The sequence below is a fragment of the Elgaria multicarinata genome, chromosome 16 (assembly GCF_023053635.1).
Source record: "Elgaria multicarinata webbii isolate HBS135686 ecotype San Diego chromosome 16, rElgMul1.1.pri, whole genome shotgun sequence".
In the NCBI taxonomy this organism is placed as follows: Eukaryota; Metazoa; Chordata; class Lepidosauria; order Squamata; family Anguidae; genus Elgaria; species Elgaria multicarinata.
In genome coordinates, this window is record NC_086186.1 from 7,863,112 (window position 1) to 7,880,535 (window position 17,424).

At 45.5% G+C, this 17,424-nt stretch overlaps 1 protein-coding gene across 1 annotated transcript in view; it reads left to right on the plus strand.

The window, feature by feature from the left end:
• Positions 1–17,424, plus strand: part of MYO1E (myosin IE) — a 103,518-nt gene that overhangs the window by 72,577 nt on the left and 13,517 nt on the right. Inside the window, exons 18-23 of the mRNA XM_063142692.1 lie at positions 1,834–1,932; positions 5,097–5,241; positions 10,374–10,488; positions 11,900–12,069; positions 12,866–13,011; positions 14,446–14,592. Coding sequence (XP_062998762.1) covers positions 1,834–1,932; positions 5,097–5,241; positions 10,374–10,488; positions 11,900–12,069; positions 12,866–13,011; positions 14,446–14,592 — 822 coding nt within the window. The remainder of the gene's footprint in view (positions 1–1,833; positions 1,933–5,096; positions 5,242–10,373; positions 10,489–11,899; positions 12,070–12,865; positions 13,012–14,445; positions 14,593–17,424) is intronic.

The window sequence follows — 17,424 nt, forward strand, 5'->3', positions numbered from 1 at the left end:
GTACTCAATCCTAGTTCTTAATTTCTCCTTCACATTTTGCTGCTTCTCTGCTGTGTTACAACTTGGAGAATTTTTTTTAAAAAAGTCTTCTAAGTATGGGATGCATTGCCTATTTGTGTGTGTGGCTTCTTTCTAAAATCTAGACATTCCTTCAACATTGCTCACTTCACAAAGCCGGCCGGGGGGGCGGGCGGGGGGCGGGGAGGGGTGAACAGTAAAATGAGGCTAAGCTTCCCGTTTCTAAATCCCATGTTGCTACTGGCATTGCCCTAAAGTTCTTTCAAATTTTAAAAATTGTGGTCGGTTACAGTTGTTTCCTCCACTGCTCTGCCAGTTTTTTCATTTTTTGAAAAGTAAATTGTTCACATCATGTTACGTTAAGAGAATTGGAGTGGAAGATTCTGTTTCCATTCCAATGCCTTCTGGTGGAGTAGCACTAAAAAGAGCTGACCGTCCAAAATATATTTTCCTGTTTATAGATTCCCTCCTGCTCACATCTGGAATAATGCAGCGGGGCTGAACAGTGTTATTCCTTTTTTTCCTTACTGCTTCACCAGTGCCAGTCAGTGTCAAACGACACAGAACATTTTATACTGTTTTTCTTTTTGTCTGGGAAACGGCAATTTTTTGGGGGAAAAACTCTCTGTGAACCAACTCCTTTTAGGTCAGTGTCTGGGAATTAGGGTAACAAGAAGAATTATTGCAATTCTGGAGAAAACATGCTTTTGAAACGTTTTCATGTTTAAATAAGCTAGTTTGGCTACATCATAGACCTGGCTTGCTTCAAGCTAAGTATACGGCAGTATAATGTAAACTAATGCTTACTTCTGATTTAGGCTGGGTGGTTCAGGGTGGAGACGGGGGTGGCAGATTATTAGAGGTCAAAACATTTCAAAGTTTGTTATTTATTAGTATGAGAATGTCAATATTCTTGGAAGTGTGGAATTTAAACACAGACCAAGGAAATGAAATAGTGCTATAAAAGCTTTTACTCCTGTTTGTAATCCTTTCCCATAGTGGATTGAATATTATTCTGAAAAATAGCACGGATATTATTCCAGCCTAGCTGACTTCTGCGTTTCTTGCACATGTAAACATTGAGAATGGAGCATCACAGCACTCCTTTCATTAAACTGCATCTCCCTCTACTGTTTAAATCCAAAGCATTGCTTAGGGATACATGTCCACTTCACCTCTGCCCTTGGGCAACACAGCTCTGTAGTTGGAAGGCATTTCGATACCATTATTATTATTATTATTATTTTATTGCATTTTTATACCACCTCCCTGGGCAGTTCACAAAAACTAATATCAACTAATACACTTCAATATCAGGAGGATCCCTCTAGACTTATGCCATTCCCATGGATGCTCATATGAGGGCGGCACTCTTTCAACATTTCCAAGAAGCATGCTCCCTGGGTGGTTTTGTCCCCACTTAACTGGGGGCCTTTGTTGTTGAATAGTGTCCAAGAAAGACTTTGATTAGGAAAGTTGCACAATCTTCTTTGGACGTTACAAAGCCGACCAGAAGGGATCAGTGAGCGCAGCTGTTGGTGCTGATTTGGAACGGCAAATGCCAAACTCGGGAAGCAGGTTCCGTCCGCAATGTCTTATGCCACCTATTGGTTGCCCAATCCTCCTTAACCAATTAGGAAGCCTTCTCTGTTACCCAGCCTAGATGTGCTTTTCTCTCGCTTGATACAGTGGCTTCTTTCCTTTCAGGCAAGGATCGTAGCGGCCAGTCGTTTTCCTCTGTGGAAACATCAAAGCTGCTGTAATCCTTCTATCCCTTTGGCGAATCTTGCTTAATTTCTAATCCCTTCTCTGCAGGGTAAAGCACCAAGTGGAATATCTTGGGCTCAAAGAAAATATTCGTGTACGGCGAGCCGGTTACGCTTATAGGCGAGTGTTCCAAAAATTTCTACAAAGGTACAGTGTTTCTAAACATTGCTTTCTTCCTTTAGAGGAGACTGAAATAGGAAAGGAAGCTCATAGGTCTGTGAAACATTTCCAGCTTTTCCTCCCCTTTGCTGGGTAGAGTTGAATGTTTCGATCAGAGCCTAAACGACTCAGGTGTGTTCAATACATAGATGTTCTTGTTTATGTGTCAGTACATCTAAAGAATAATGTTTCTTTTAGAGTGTAGACATAAGATTTGAAGAGCAGTTGTGGCCCTTCCAAAGCAAGTCCAGCTCTTTAGATAGGTTTACAGTTGTGTATTTCATCTTGGCAAACACCTAACTCTTCCCTACAGTTGCGCATCTGAGCAGTCCGCCTTTTAAAAATGATTAATATTAAAATGGCGCACTAACACACACTAACTTGGAAAAATCCATCCGTCCTCTTACAAATAGACAAAAATGAAAGACTTGCAAAAAGTGCTCTTGGTTTTGGTGGGGAAAGTGTTGGTGATATAATGGACACTGGCCAATAGGTGTCTTCTACAGTTGTCCTTTCCATTTAAATTGATCGTATTGGAAACTTTCTGATCAGTGTATTCCAGAGCTCACTTTGGGACAAAATATGATATGTTTAAACTGAATGCAGTGAGGGCATTTTCAAATGAGCCATGCTGCTCTAAAGAAAATACAATTTCTTCACCTTTACTACGCTGTACTGATTTCTAAGAACACATGAAGAGCTATGGTGGATGAGACCAAAGTTCTCTCTAGTTCAGCATTCTGCTCCCACAACCATCTGCGGTTTTATTGATTGACTGATCAATTTAAATTCACATATGTGGGGGGGGGGGATTCCATTGTTCTAAAGCACCCTTCCCCAACCTGGTGCCCTCCTGATGTGTTGGATTACAACTCTCATTATCCAGATTTTTGGGCTACAACTCCCATGTGAGCTGTGGTGCCTGGGGATAGTTGGAGTTGTAACACAACACATCTACAAGGCAGGAAGGCTATTCTAAGGAAAAATAAAGCCTACTCTCTTTTGGTTTTAGATGCTACAAACGTAGGTCATAGGCAGAAAAATTCTAGAAGAGCTGCTCCTTTCCAGCATGTAACTTCCTCTGCTGAGGGAACTGCACTGGCTGCCAATTCGCTACCGGGCCAGGTTTAAGATTCTTGTGCTAGTGTACAAAGGCCTAAACAACTTGGGACCAGGATACCTGTGAAAGCACCTTCTCCCCTATCAACCTTCCCAATCACTGAGATCATCCGAGGGCCTGCTCCGGATGGTTCCACATAGACCTATTGTCCGTTTTGAGTCCAGCCTCCAGTGTGGTGGCCCCCCTCCTATGGAATTCCCTGCCTCTGGAAGTGAGGCAGGCGCCAACTTTGATCAATTGTAAGCCGCTCCAGGAGCCTTTTTGGCTGAGGTGCAGGATAAAAATACTCTAAATAAATAAATAAATAAACTTTGGATTCCTTCCGGCGCCTCCTGAAAACATTGTCATTCCAGGATGCCTTCCCTTAATGACCAGCTGTGGTTTATTTGGCACTTCATTTGTGTAGTTTTAATTTGTTTTTATTCTGGTTTTATTCTATTTTATTTTGCCCCGCTGCTCTGAAATTCTGAATGGGGAGTGGTATATAAATATTGTAAATCAGTTGATCAATAAATACCTGTCACCCACACCCTGCACCAAGCACACACAGGTCACAGTGCTTCTCCAGGGCACCTTTTGACCAACACGTTTTCAAACTGTTAATCAGCTTCATATTGCAGCCCTGTTGGGGGGGGGGGGGAGTAGGGGAACCTCTCATGGGCACTCTGGGGTGTTTACTTCCAGCACTTTCTTGCTTTTTTTTTTTGTATGCAAGTTGCCACTTCTTTTGTCGTCCAGCTGAATGTGGGGATATCCCTCCCTGGCTGTGCCTGAGGGAGGGAGAGCAGCAGAGGAAGTGGCAAACGCATCCCACACCAGAACTGCAAGACGGGCTCCCTTATTCGCAAGCGTCCAAGGAGGCAACGTAACCCTGACATTGCACTGTCCAAACTGTTCACGCAGCCCCTGTTTTGTTTTGGGTTGTTTTATCCTGTGACTACTCCGTTTTTTGCTTGTGTGTTCATTCTTTTGAGATGACTAGATTTTCCAGCATTGCTGCTTCCCTGTTGCAACCTCTTTAACTGAGAGTTGTTGTGGTGTAGACTAGAAGACAATTTAGGGAGACCCCAAACCTCTGCTCTGCCCTGAAGCTCATGGGGTGACCTTAAGCCGGTATCTCTCTGCCTGACCTGCATCAGATGATGGTTGTTGTTGTTAAGATGTTGTTGTTAAGAACAACCTTGATCATTTTGGAGGAAGGGAAGAGTAGGAGCACAATAAATCAATAAATCGTGTTAAATTACACAGTCATGATTGTCCAGCCTTGACTTGGGATGAGGCCTTGTTTCTTCTGCTGGTTATGTTGCTTTATGAAGGCCTTGTGGGTTTTTTTAATGGCTACAGAACTTCTGAAATTGCCTTATTCCAAGTCAGACCATTGGCCCAAAGTGTCCAGTATTGAGCTGCTTTCTAAGGGTTCAGGCAGAGTTCTGTCTCAGCTCTGTCTTCAGATGGAGATGCTGGGAATTGAATCTGGAACCGTCGACATACAAAGCAGGAACTGTGCCGCTGAGCTCTGAAAGTGAGGATTTCAACCATGATACTTAAACAGCGAGGCATTCACAATCAAGTGACCAGTTAGTTCTTCTAGAGCTACTGTTGTCAATGGGTAAAAGGCATGGACAGTTATTAAAGAAGCCCCAAGAAAAGGATTATAGGGAGAGAGATAGGAAAGGATGAAATACATAATAGAGGGGAAAAGCAAGCCTAAACTGAAGATTCCAATTCAGGGGCATGATGGGCAGAACCAGTAACCTGGCCAAGGAGTTTGGGAGGAGCGTTACAAAGCCTGGATCCATTGATTCGGAATGGAGAGAGGACTCATAGTGGACATGGTGTTCTTGTGGTTCTAGTCCATATGAAGTCTTCCAGTAAGAAGCTTGTTTGCCTTAGGAATTTGTGAATCCCAACAGTGGATCTTTCATTAGTACTGGAATGCCCACAGATCTCAGGAATGAGGAATGCTAGCATCTCCTTGGAGTGGGCTATGAGACCTCTGAGCGTGGTGTCTCTCTCCCATCTCTCCTTGAAGGTATGCCATCCTGACCAACGCTACCTGGCCTTCCTGGAAAGGGGATGAAAAGCAAGGTGTCCTTCACCTGCTCCACTCTGTAAATATGGACCCTGACCAATACCAACTTGGGAGAACAAAAATCTTCATCAAAGCTCCAGAGTCTGTGAGTATGAGGGTGAAGTCTCAACTCTTTTTGACTGCGTTCCCCAAAGAGTAGCAGGTTGAGCTCAGCAGCTCTTTGGAGATCAATGGGGCATCCTGCTGCATTTGTTGTGTAGTAGTGGGGATAGTGGTGGCACGTTGCTTGTCATCCAGGTAGGTAGAATTTGCAAGTGTGGATAGAATTTGGCCCTGGGTTCAAGTATCTGAAATCACGCTGGATCGTCTTGACCAAGCCACTTCCCCCCCCCCTCAGTTTTCTGTTTTGTGACAGAGTAGTGCTGAAGTGATGCTTTTCCTAGGTGCTCCACAATCTGTAACCATCTAAGTAAAAATATTGCCATAACTCTCTTGTTGAAACAGCTTCACTGGCTTTGGATCTGTTTCTGGGCTGGTTCAAAGTGCTGGTTATGATGGAGAAAGCCATATACGGCTTGGGACCGCCTCCTCCCATACAAGACTGCCTGGGTTTTAAGATTATTGGGTGAGGCTGTTTTCTCAGAGCTGATGGCATCATAGGTGGGTTTTGGTGGGGCCGTGACAGAGGGCCTTCTTGGTGACCGCTCCTAGGCTGTGGAACTCCCTGAACAGGGAGGCTAGGTTGGCTCCGTCTCTGCTGCCCTTCTGCTGGCAGACAAAGGTGCTTTTTATTCAAGCAGATCTTTGGTGTGTTAGCTAGTCTGTTGGGTTGGGTGCTGTCTTTATTCTGTTAATTTTTCTGAACTGCCCAGAGAGCTTCGGCTATTGGGCGGTATAGAAATGAAATGAAATAAATAAAAATAAATGAATTATTTTTAATGTATTTGCTTTAGTACTGTTTTAATCATTTTTTAAAGTTTTAAACGTTGGTTCTTGTTATTATTAGCCACGTTGTGCGCCATTTCCTGGTAGAAAGGCAGGGTAGAAAGTAAGTAAATAAATAAATGTTTCAGCTTAGGCTCAGGCCCACCCTAGTAAGCTGGTACTAGGTTTGCTCCAGACCTGAGCGGCTGTGGCTCTTTTTCTCAGATGGGCCGAGTGAATGCGCTTGATGAAGGAACGGCAAAGAAAATGGAAGGTCAATTTTTTATATATATATAAAACGTCGTTTGTATTTTGGTCTTCACTGTTTTTCTTGCAAGTCGTCAGGAATATTAGAATCATAGAATAGCAGAGTTGGAAGGGGCCTACAAGGCCATCAAGTCCAACCCCCTGCTCAATGCAGGAATCCACCCTAAAGCATCCCTGACAGATGCTTGTCCAGCTGCCTCTTGAAGGCCTCTAGTGTGGGAGAGCCCACAACCTCCCTAGGTAACTGATTCCATTGTCGCACTGCTCTAACAGTCAGGAAGTTTTTCCTGATGTCCAGCTGGAATCTGGCTTCCTTTAACTTGAGCCCCTTATTCCGTGTCCTGCACTCTGGGAGGATCAAGAAGAGATCCTGGCCCTCCTCTGTGTGACAACCTTTTAAGTATTTGAAGAGTGCTATCATGTCTCCCCTCAATCTCCTCTTCTCCAGGCTAAACATGCCCAGTTCTTTCAGTCTCTCTTCATAGGGCTTTGTTTCTAGACCCCTGATCATCCTGGTTGCCCTCCTCTGAACACGCTCCAGCTTGTCTGCGTCCTTCTTGAGGGAACGCTGGGAGTTTTCTTTATACATGTTGCCCTTGGGTAGGCTTATTCAATCTCATGGCCTCCAATATCATCTGTATGCCGATGATACACAGTTATATCTTTCATCTCCGGAACTTTCTCCTGATGTTCACGATCGTATCTCGGCATGTCTCTCAGATATCTCAGCCTGGCTGCTTCATCGTCGTCTGAAACGAAATATGGCAAAGACTGAATTGCTTGTTTTTCCGCCTAAACCTTCTCCTCATATTTCATTCTCTCTCACTGTCAATGATGTTACGCTTACTCCAGTCAAGGAAGCTCGCTGTCTTGGCTTCATATTTGACTCATCGCTCTCCTTTATTCCTCATATTGAGGCAGTAGCTAAATCCTGTCGTTTCTTCCTGTATAATATTGCCAGGATTCGACCATCTCTGTCTGTCTCTTCTGCCAAGACGCTTGTTCATGCACTGGTTATTTCTCGGTTGGACTACTGCAACCTTCTTCTCTCTGGCCTTCCTTCTTCTCACATCAGTCCATTGGTTTCTGTCCACCACTCTGCCGCTAAGATCATCTTCCTGGCTCGCCGCTCTGACCATGTTACTCCACTTCTGAAATCTCTTCATTGGCTTCCAATTCACTTCAGAATCCAATATAAACTTCTCCTGTCGACCTTCAAAGCTTTTCATGGTCTAGCTCCTTCCTATCTCTCCTCTCTCATCTCACACTATTGCCCCGCTCGTGCTCTTCGCTCCTCTGATGCCATGTTTCTCGCCTGCCCAAGGGTCTCTACTTCCCTTGCTCGGCTTCGTCCATTTTCCTCTGCTGCCCCTTACGCCTGGAACGCTCTTCCAGAACATCTGAGATCCACAAGTTCAATCGCAGCTTTTAAAACTCAGCTAAAAACTTTTCTTTTTCCTAAAGCCTTTAAAACTTGATGTTGCTTGGACTTTATACTGTTAGTTCTACCCTACCCTGTGCCTGTTTACCCTACCCAGTGCTTGTTTGCATTCTCTTCCCCTCCTTATTGCTTTACTATGATTTTATTAGATTGTAAGCCTATGCGGCAGGGTCTTGCGATTTACTGTTTTACACTGTACAGCACCATGTACATTGATAGTGCTATATAAATAAATAATAATAATAATTTTCTGGGCACAGGAAGCGTATCTGGCATGAATCTCAGTCATATTGGACGGGCCGGCTCTGCTTTGAGGGATGTGCTGCAATTAGCAGAACTGCTGGGAGTAAACCATGCAAGAAATGTTGCTGTCAGCAGTTTGTTCTGCCAGGTTCTTCCTCCCGTTAAAAAACAAAAGAAGAAATGGGGACGGACGGACGGACACTAATTACTTCACAAGGGGAAAGATGGCCTCAGCATGTCAAAAACTGTACTCCATTCACATCTGTGCGACAACGGATTCACAAAGTCTGGCGGATGGATGGATCAGACTCACCGGGTGGTTCTCCTACTAGAAGCTCTCTTACGGCTCCTGTTCATTCCAGTGGGGCTTGCACAGGAGAACTTCCCAGTGGGTTGAGTCCCTTGTTAATTAGTGGGAAGGGGGAGAGGCTGCCAGCCCGATTTTCAGGGAGCAAAATATCAGAGTCTGGCATTCGTCAACGACTTCCGCTTGAAAACTATTTCGTCTGGTCCGCAGGGCGGATGGAACATTGCAGCCTCAGTGTTGCTGGGCAGTTGCCTCCTGCTGAGTAGTCCTGGGGTGGCAAGGTTGAATCCTGATGGGAGTACAGGGTTGCAGGCCCAGGGAAGCCGTCGCTTTGGGAATCCGTTTCAGGAACTGGCTCCACAGCTCAGGGGTGGACACCTGCTTTGCTGGCAGAAGGTCCCGGGTTGGATCCCTGGCCTCTCCAGTCAAAAAGGACCAGGGGCTAGCAAAGGCCTCAGGGGGCACCCGAAATCCTGGAGAGAGCCACTGCCCATGAGAATAGACTGGATTCTGGCAGCTCCCTGTGATCCGAGTGGTCTGACGTGGAAGGAGGTAGCTTCATTTGCTGATATTCTGGAGGAGCCTTGCCGTCTTCAGCTAAAGCCCTTTAGCAACTGATAGGAAAACTCTCTCTCTCTCTCTCTCTGAGACCCTGGAGAGCAGTTCAGGTAGTCCGTTCTGGGCTTGATGGGTCAAAGGTCTGAGTCCCTTTAAGACCGCTTCATATGCCACTCCCAGCAAAAAAGCAGGAGCAGCCTCAAGCGTCAAGTGCCACGGATCTTGGAAACCAGTCACAATGCAGCAGGGTGTGTGAAGGATTGCCATTGTACTGGAAAGACTCCAGGGAGCTGGAAGCGTGGCGGCTTCAGAGGTGAACCTATGGAGGGATGCAGGAACGGGCGCAATTCAGGGCACCCTACAAGATGGGGCCCAGATCTGCATCGCTTTCACCTTTGTGGGTGCAGATGGGAGCGCTGGAAACTCTTAGCCAGAACTCCAGCAATCAGAAATGTTGAACAGATGCTGCTCAGCCCCGAGACAGTTGCTCACATATTCTGTTTGAAAGCAGCTGTGAAGTTTCTGAGTTAGCCCAGATCCCTTTTTGACTTGAAGATGAACTGCTTTTTATTATTATTATTATTCCAAAAATATCTTCCTCTTATCTGCTGCTCATTTCTGGAAGGAAGGTGAATTTCTGATGCTGTCTGTCTGCGGGACTTCCTGAGTCATTCTGCCATATTTCCCAAACCTGGTACAGGAGCTGCATTACAGCAGGGCACAGGGCCTGCGCTGTGATAGCTAAAGGTGCCCCAGGAAGCAGAGGCATTTTCTTGCCCCTCTGAACTCTTGCTTCTCCTCTGGAAAATGATCATCCTTTGGGTTTGGGTGAAATTCTAGCAGAAGGCAGCTCCGGAACGGTTTTCTGCATGCACAGCCTTTTCGCCTCAGTGCTGTTATGCACCCAGGCTCCATTGGTTTTTATTGGGACCTTGGTGTGCAGCTGTCCCTTTGATCACGCCTCCTTTTTGTTTGTTTTAATTTGGTGTACACTCTGTTGAGCCTTTAAAAGTCAAAGTCAGGGTGCATTTGTTTGCCCGGTTAAGGGTGCAGTCCTTTGCATGTTTAGACAGAAAACAGTCCTCTAACTGGCTGGGGACTTCTGGGACATCTTTGTGTCTATTTATTTATTTATTACATTTATATACTGCCCCATAGCCGAAGATCTCTAGGAGGTTTACAGAAGTTAAAAACAGTGAACATTAAAAACAAATATACAAAATTTAAAACCATCCAAAGCATAAAAGCAACAATATCCTTTTAAAACAACTATTCTGGGGTCATTTAAAAACAAACAAACTCAGCACATGTTGTTAACTGCCTGGGAGAAGAGAAAAGTCTTGACCTGGAGCCAAAAGGATAACAATGTCGGCGCCAGGCGAGCCTTGTCAGGGAGATCATTCCACAATTGGGGGGCCACCACTGAAAAGGCCCTCTCCTGAAAAGGCCCTCTCCTAAACAGGCATAGGGTTGCCTCCTAAGTGCGTCAGTTCGACTTCTATTCCCACTGAGGCAATGACTTTTCTTTTTCTTGCAGCTATTTTTGCTGGAAGAGATGAGAGAACGGAAGTATGATGGCTATGCACGGGCAATCCAGAAGGCATGGCGGAAATTCGTGGCCAGAAAAAAATATGTGCAGATGAGAGAAGAAGGTAATTCATACCTGCACAATTGTGCACTTTAGGCTATAGGGGAAATGCGCATTTGGGGCCATTTTCTTTATTTTTGCTTATTTTCCAAAGGTTTGTTTGTGCTACCCCTATTTGGTGCATGAGGGATTTCCCCTCTCCTGGGTAAAATTGTGTAGGATTTTAAAGGTGGTTCAGGTGCCTCCTGAACAGGGGAGTTTGCTAATGATGTGCAGTTCTGATCTTGCAGACCTTCAAGGTTTTATAGAGCTGTGACAGTTATATAATCCTGTCTTACCGCGCCAGTCTATAGGCAAGCAAATTAACCCATGGTGCTTGATAACCTATGGTGGGTTAAATAACCCCTACTGCAGACCCGTGGGTTATCCGAGTGGATTATTTCAGGCAAATAACCCATTGTGGGTTAAAAAAAATAAATCCCGGCAGACGATGCGATAACCCACAATGGGTTAAGTAACCCATGATTATCGTGGGTTATCATGTTGGACGAACCCAGTCTGGGAGTTTGTTTAGCCCTTTTAGCAAATTGCAAATTAAATTATCTTTGAGGGACATCTTTTTGCTTTTTAGGTTTGCAGAACTCTCTTTTTATAATTGGGGACTGCTAAGTAACGCTTTTCATCTTGCCCTTGGTCGGCCCCTCTTCCTTTTGCCTTCCACTTTCCCTAGCATCAGCCTCTTCTCCAGGGTATCCCGTCTTCTCATTATGTTGCCAAAGTACTTTAGTTTTGCCTTTAATACCATTCCCTCAAGTGAGCAGTCTGGCTTTATTTCCTGGAGTATGGACTGGTTTGATCTTCTTGCGGTCCACGGCACTCTCAGAATTTTCCTCCAACACCACAGTTCAAAAGCATCTATCTTCCTTCGCTCAGCCTTCCTTATGGTCCTGCTCTCGCAGCCATAGGTTACTACGGGGAATACCATTGCTTTAACTATGCGGACCTTTGTTGTCAGTGTGGTGTCTCTGCTCTTAACTATTTTATCAAGATTTGTCATTGCTCTCCTCCCAAGAAGTCAACGTCTTCTGATTTCCTGGATACAGTCAGCGTCTGCAGTAATCTTTGCACCCAGAAACACAAAGTCTGTCACTGCCTCCACGTTTTCTCCCTCTATTTGCCAGTTATTAATCAAGCTGGTTGCCATAATCTTTGTTTTTTGAGGTTTAACTGCAACCCAGCTTTTGCACTTTCTTCTTTCACCTTCATCATAAGACTCCTCAGCTCCACCTCGCTTTCAGCCATCAAAGTGGTGTCATCTGCATATTTGGAGGTGACAGACTTGACCTTGGGGGAGCTAGGGGTGGCGACAGCCGACAGAAAGCTCTGGCATGGGCTGGTCCATGAAGTCACGAAGAGTCGGAAGCGACTGAACGAATAAACAACAAAAGTAACGCTTTCTCCCCCTCTTTCTTAAGCTTCCGACCTGCTGCTGAACAAGAAGGAGCGACGGCGGAACAGCATCAACAGGAACTTTGTGGGGGACTACATAGGCATGGAGGACCATCCAGAACTCCGGCAGTTTGTGGGCAAGCGGGAAAAGATAGATTTTGCCGACACCGTCACCAAATACGACAGGAGGTTTAAGGTATGTCAGTGGGATCTTTTGGCCTGGTTCCTGCTCTGCTCAGCCTTCCCCTGTGGCAGTGTTACTCAGTTCCGTGGCCGGGTGGACCAGCTCGGCTCCTGCTCCTGCGGCCACCACCTAGCAGCCGCCCTTTGTGATGGCGTTACCTTTAGATATCACCCATCCACAATGATATATGAAAATAGGGCAGCCAGAGCCTGAGTGAAGCCAATAAGGGATCCAAGGCAATTGCGATGCATGGAGGAGGAGGAGAGGATTGGTGGGAGAGGCCCAGTGTGTCTGATGAACCAAGCCCTGGGGGAGGGGGAAGCACCATGGGCTCCAAAAATACCATATTTGTGAAATCCCATAACTAGGTGGTACTTGGAGAGTCAGTCTAACGTGGCCTCGTACAGGGAAGATAGCCTTGCCGCAAGGCAACATGTCGGGAGTCCTTATGGGCTGCAGACAGATCTGAACGTAAGGGACACAATCCATTGGCAAGTTCACCTGCACAAGCCCTATTGAAATGAATGGGAGTTGCGCAAGGCCGTGGCTATGGTGCGGGTCTTGGGGAGCTGCCGTTTTTCGTACAGCAGAGCTTCCCAGTGGATTGTGCCCTGGGTGAGGTGCATGTGCGCCATTTTGAATTTTCTTCGTGTTGGCGTCAGAATATCTTGGGATGAATCCATCAAGCTTCTCCTTATCTTCTTCCAGACATGGAGCTAATAGAGCTAGTAGATATCTGGACGGTTTCCCCTGCCCCTTCCGGTTGGGAGCATGAACACAAGTATCCACAGACTTTTTCTTATTTCAGGGCATCAAGCGAGACCTCATTCTCTCTCCAAAGTGCGTGTACCTGATCGGGCGTGAAAAAGTAAAGCAAGGCCCAGAGAAAGGCCTAGTGAAGGAGGTGCTCAAGCGACGGATCGAGGTGGAGAGGATCCTCTCCGTTTCTCTAAGGTCGGTGCCACCTCTTTTCATAGGAAAAGCTCGGAGGGTAACGGGAGACAGGACGTGGGCTAAGAGGGACGGAGTCAGTGGGCAGCAGTGGTGACTGAAGATCTAGAACCCTAAATCATAGAATCATAGAACAGTAGAGTTGGAAGGGGGCTCTAAGGCCATCGAGTCCAACCCCCTGCTCAATGCAGGAATCCACCTCTAAGCATCCCTGACAGATGGTTGTCCAGCTGCCTCTTGAAGGCCTCTAGTGTGGGAGAGCCCACGACCTTCCTGGGTCATTGGTTCCATTGCTGTACTGCTCTAGCAGTCAGGAAGTTTTTCCTGGTGTCCATCTGGAATCTGGCTTCCTGTAACTTGTCCTAGAGGTTCTGTATTCTGGCCTTCTGAAATAAAGCACAGGATGGTGAGGCATTTTCTGTTCATAAGCCGTGGAACCTACTTCTGCCCTGGTTTCTGTTTATCATGTGGAATGTGACTCAGCCTTAACACAGGGCCACAGTTGTGGCCCTATAATACCTAGGATCGGTTTATTTAAGCCTTGCATGGTCTGTTTTATGACAGATGTTTTGAATTTGTCGGCTTCCTGGAGGCATCTGATTGACCCATGTGGGCCTGCCTAGGGCCTGCTTTGATCCCAACTAGCAAGGCTGTTCTTATGGATTTTGTATCGGATTCAGTCAGACTTCCCCAACTGGGTGTTATTCCCATAATTCTCAGCCAGCATGGCCATTGATAATTGGCACATACCAGGTTGGGGAGGGATGGATTGCCTAAATTCATGGTGGGCAGGCGTTCTCGTTGTTTACTAATAATAGCCATAATAGCTCAATGGAGCCTCCTTGTTAACAAGCAGCATACCTTAGTTGTGGAAATGAACAAGAGGAGAAGGCCGCCACGTTCATGTTGTGCTTGTGTGCCTCCTGCAGGCATCTGCTTAGCCACTGTAGGAAAGAGGGAGGTATCAGCAATTTTTTTTTGGGGGGGAACCAAGGTACATAAGTTGGGGGGGTTAAAGAAAAAAACCTTAATCGGAGGAAAATAATCTGAAGCTGTCCAATGAGGACTGAGCATGCTCAGTGGGCATGGGATGGTGGCTACCTCTTGTCTGTTTGTCTAGAGGTAGAAAAATGGAAAATGAGGGGGGAGGGGACAACAGATTAGAGTACGCTGGAAGAGGGCATGGCTGGCTGGCAGGCACCCTGAACGAAAGCACCTTGCGCTGCAACGTTTGTTGCAGATCCCACTTGTAAAGCAAAATGCTGTAATCCATATTATATTGGCATTACCTGAATGTTATATAAAACTCCTTTAATCTAGAATATAGAACTTCGTTGGTTTTTTTAAAAAAGAAACCAACAACCGCAAAACATACCCAGAAATTTTATTGAGACTTCTGCCCAGTGAATGTCTTGCGTCCCGATGTTCTTTTCACAGCACGATGCAGGATGACCTCTTCATCTTACATGAGCAAGAATATGACAGTCTCCTCGAATCAGTCTTCAAGACGGAGTTCCTAAGCCTCTTGTCGAAGCGCTACGAGGAGAAAACGCAAAGGAGGCTACCTCTGAAATTTAGCAATACGTGAGTGACAGGGTTAAAACGGCGCGGCTCCTTCTCGCTTCCTGGTTTTTAAGGTTGCAACAGGGCTGGCTCAGCCGCATACAGGGGTGACCCCTGGGGTGACTTAAGGAAGCCATGTTCACACTGACTGAGGGGTCGTCCCTGGGCGCATCACAGCCTCATGGAGTCACCTTCCCCCACCTGGTGGCCTCCAGATGTTTTAGATGACAACTTCCAAGGTTTCCGACCATTGGTCATGCTGGCTGTGGCTGATGGGAGTTGTAGTCCAGAATACCTGGCAGGCACCATGTTGGGGGAGGCTGTAGGGGCTCAGGTCTCTCTGTGTTCCCTTTTTGTATCTTGTGTGTCACAACGAAAGCAGACGCCAGAGGCAGGGGTTTGCCTTGCTGGGTTGCTAGCTGAGCTTCTGTCAGGGCAGAGGATGTGAGCAGGCTGTGCCTTACAGCAGGCCTAGAACGGCCTTCCAGCCCCTCCTTTGCTACAAATCCTTCACAGTGCTGAGCAGGCTGCGGAAGGGACGAGAGGGGGAGCGTTGTAGTGAGCCAGGCGTGGTTCTGTTTGTCCGTAAGCATCAAAGAAAACTTGGGGCCAGATTTCAACCGAGAGGCCTGTTTCTGGATGGGGGAAGTCCTGATTGGGCCCAGGAGATGGAGGGCTGACCCACTCCCCCCCCCCCCCCGGTGTGGTGCAGTTTGCGTGGGTGTCTCTCCTTAGCACTCATTTGCTGGTTGAGCTAAGCAAACGAAGGCCCCGAGGACCTAGCGCTGTGGGAAGGCGACAAAAAGGAAGACCACCGCCGGCTCCTTGTGGTTGCGCCCCCACGTTTGCGTTCAAGTCCAGCCCCGGCCGTTTTCCAGAAGCTCTGTAAGGGGGCCCTTTTCCACGGCTGGGGGCTGCTTCCCTCGGTGGCAATGATGTAAACAAATGCTAGCCCAGAGCTGTAAGAGAGAAGATGATTAACTCTGATGCAAAACCCACCCTCTGTGTGTGTGTGTGTGTGTGTGTGTGTGTGTGCGTGCGTGTGTGTGTGTGTGTGTTCTGAAAGGCAAGTCATTTCCCAGCTTGTGTGGGAGTCTCAAAAAAAAGGAATGCATTTTGCTGGCTTCATTTCCTGGGTATTCTTAAATCCACAGAACACAACGGAGGGAGCTTTCATTAACGATCACGTGTGGGAGGGGAGAGACCATGCAAAGCTGTTTTCAGCTTGACGTACGGCTCTGGGTGCCTCGGCCACGTTTGCTGTGTCTGCACCCAGTTTCCTGCAGGAAACGTGTAATGTGTGCCTGGGCAGGCTTATGATCCTAAACACTCAGTAGATGGGCTCCAGAAACCCTGCTTGGGACAGCTGTGTTCTTACATGGTGCCTGTTCATTTCAGCAGGGTTTAGTTTGCCTGCTGTCTCTGTCTCTTCTAAATTTCACTCTCCAACCTTTTTTTTTGTCTTTAATTATTTTAAAACACAAAATAAACATCTTACAAAAAAGAAACAACAACACAACATACTACATACTTTTTGAATAAATGTTGAATACATATATATGAGTAAATATTATCTATAACCTATCCTATCATACAATATAAGCATTCTTAACATATAAGTGCACCCCCCACCTCGGGATCTATTCCTGCTTCCAAAATCTCATGCTTTCTTCTGCTGGCGGTTTCCCACTTCCCTTAGAAAACACAAATATTAGGAACTGTTTCCAAATTCCTTCAAACTAATTTATTTTAGTTATACCTTTCCTCCACTTAATATTACAAGTCAATTTATCATTAATAGCTATATCCCAAACTTCTCTATACCATTCTTCAATAGAATATTCCCCCTGAATCTTCCAGTTCCTAGCAACCATCAGTCGTGCTGCAGTCAGCAAACTCGATATCAATTCTTTAATTTCTTTTCCACATTTTAAATCTTCAAATAGTGACAGTAATGCAATTTTTGGTGTTTGTTCTATTTTTATTCCCACTATTTCTTCAATTTCAAAAAACACCATCTTCCATAATCTTTGTACATATTTGCATTCCCACCACATATGTAAATACGTTCCTTTTCCCCCACAACCTTTCCAACAATTTTCTGAATGCTGATTATTTATCTTATTCAATCTAATCGGGGTTCCACAAAATTTTAAAGTAATTCTCTTTTATTCTCACTGACATACTTCTCAACACTCTTTGTTTCCACAGTCCCTCCCAGCTCTGTCGCCCTATTTGTACCTTCAAATCTGTCTCCCATACCATTTTTCCTGAGCTATCCATTAGCCCTTTTTCTAACAATATTTTATATATTTCGCTCATTAACCCTTTTAAGACTATACTTCCTCCTTTACCTTTTTCCTTATTTACTATTAACTCCTCAAACTTCGTCATTTCTCTACAAACTCTATTTTCTTTAATCCACTTTTTATTCCACTGTTCTAATTGCCTATACTCTAACCAAGATAATTTTTTCTCCTTTAACAGCTCTTCCATCTCTTCTCTTGTATTTATATCTCTTAACCAATCCTTTAATTTCATTTTGTTTTTCTCTTTTAATATTTTTCTTAATCTACCCTTCAGTTCCTCTGGGAAATTCTTTAACATTATTACCGGTGACAAGGGAGAGTTGCTCGGAAGCAGCTTCCCTTTAAATTTACTCCAAATTTCCCATTGAGACCTCAGGAGTGAATTATCTATACTTTCAACCCACTTTCTCCCTCCTTCCTTAAAAAAAACATTTTCCAAACTCATCTCTACATTACATGTAGTTTTATCCTCCATCCAATCTAAATCTCCTACTCCTATAATTGCTTCTACAATATGTCTTAACCTGTTTGCTACATAGTATAA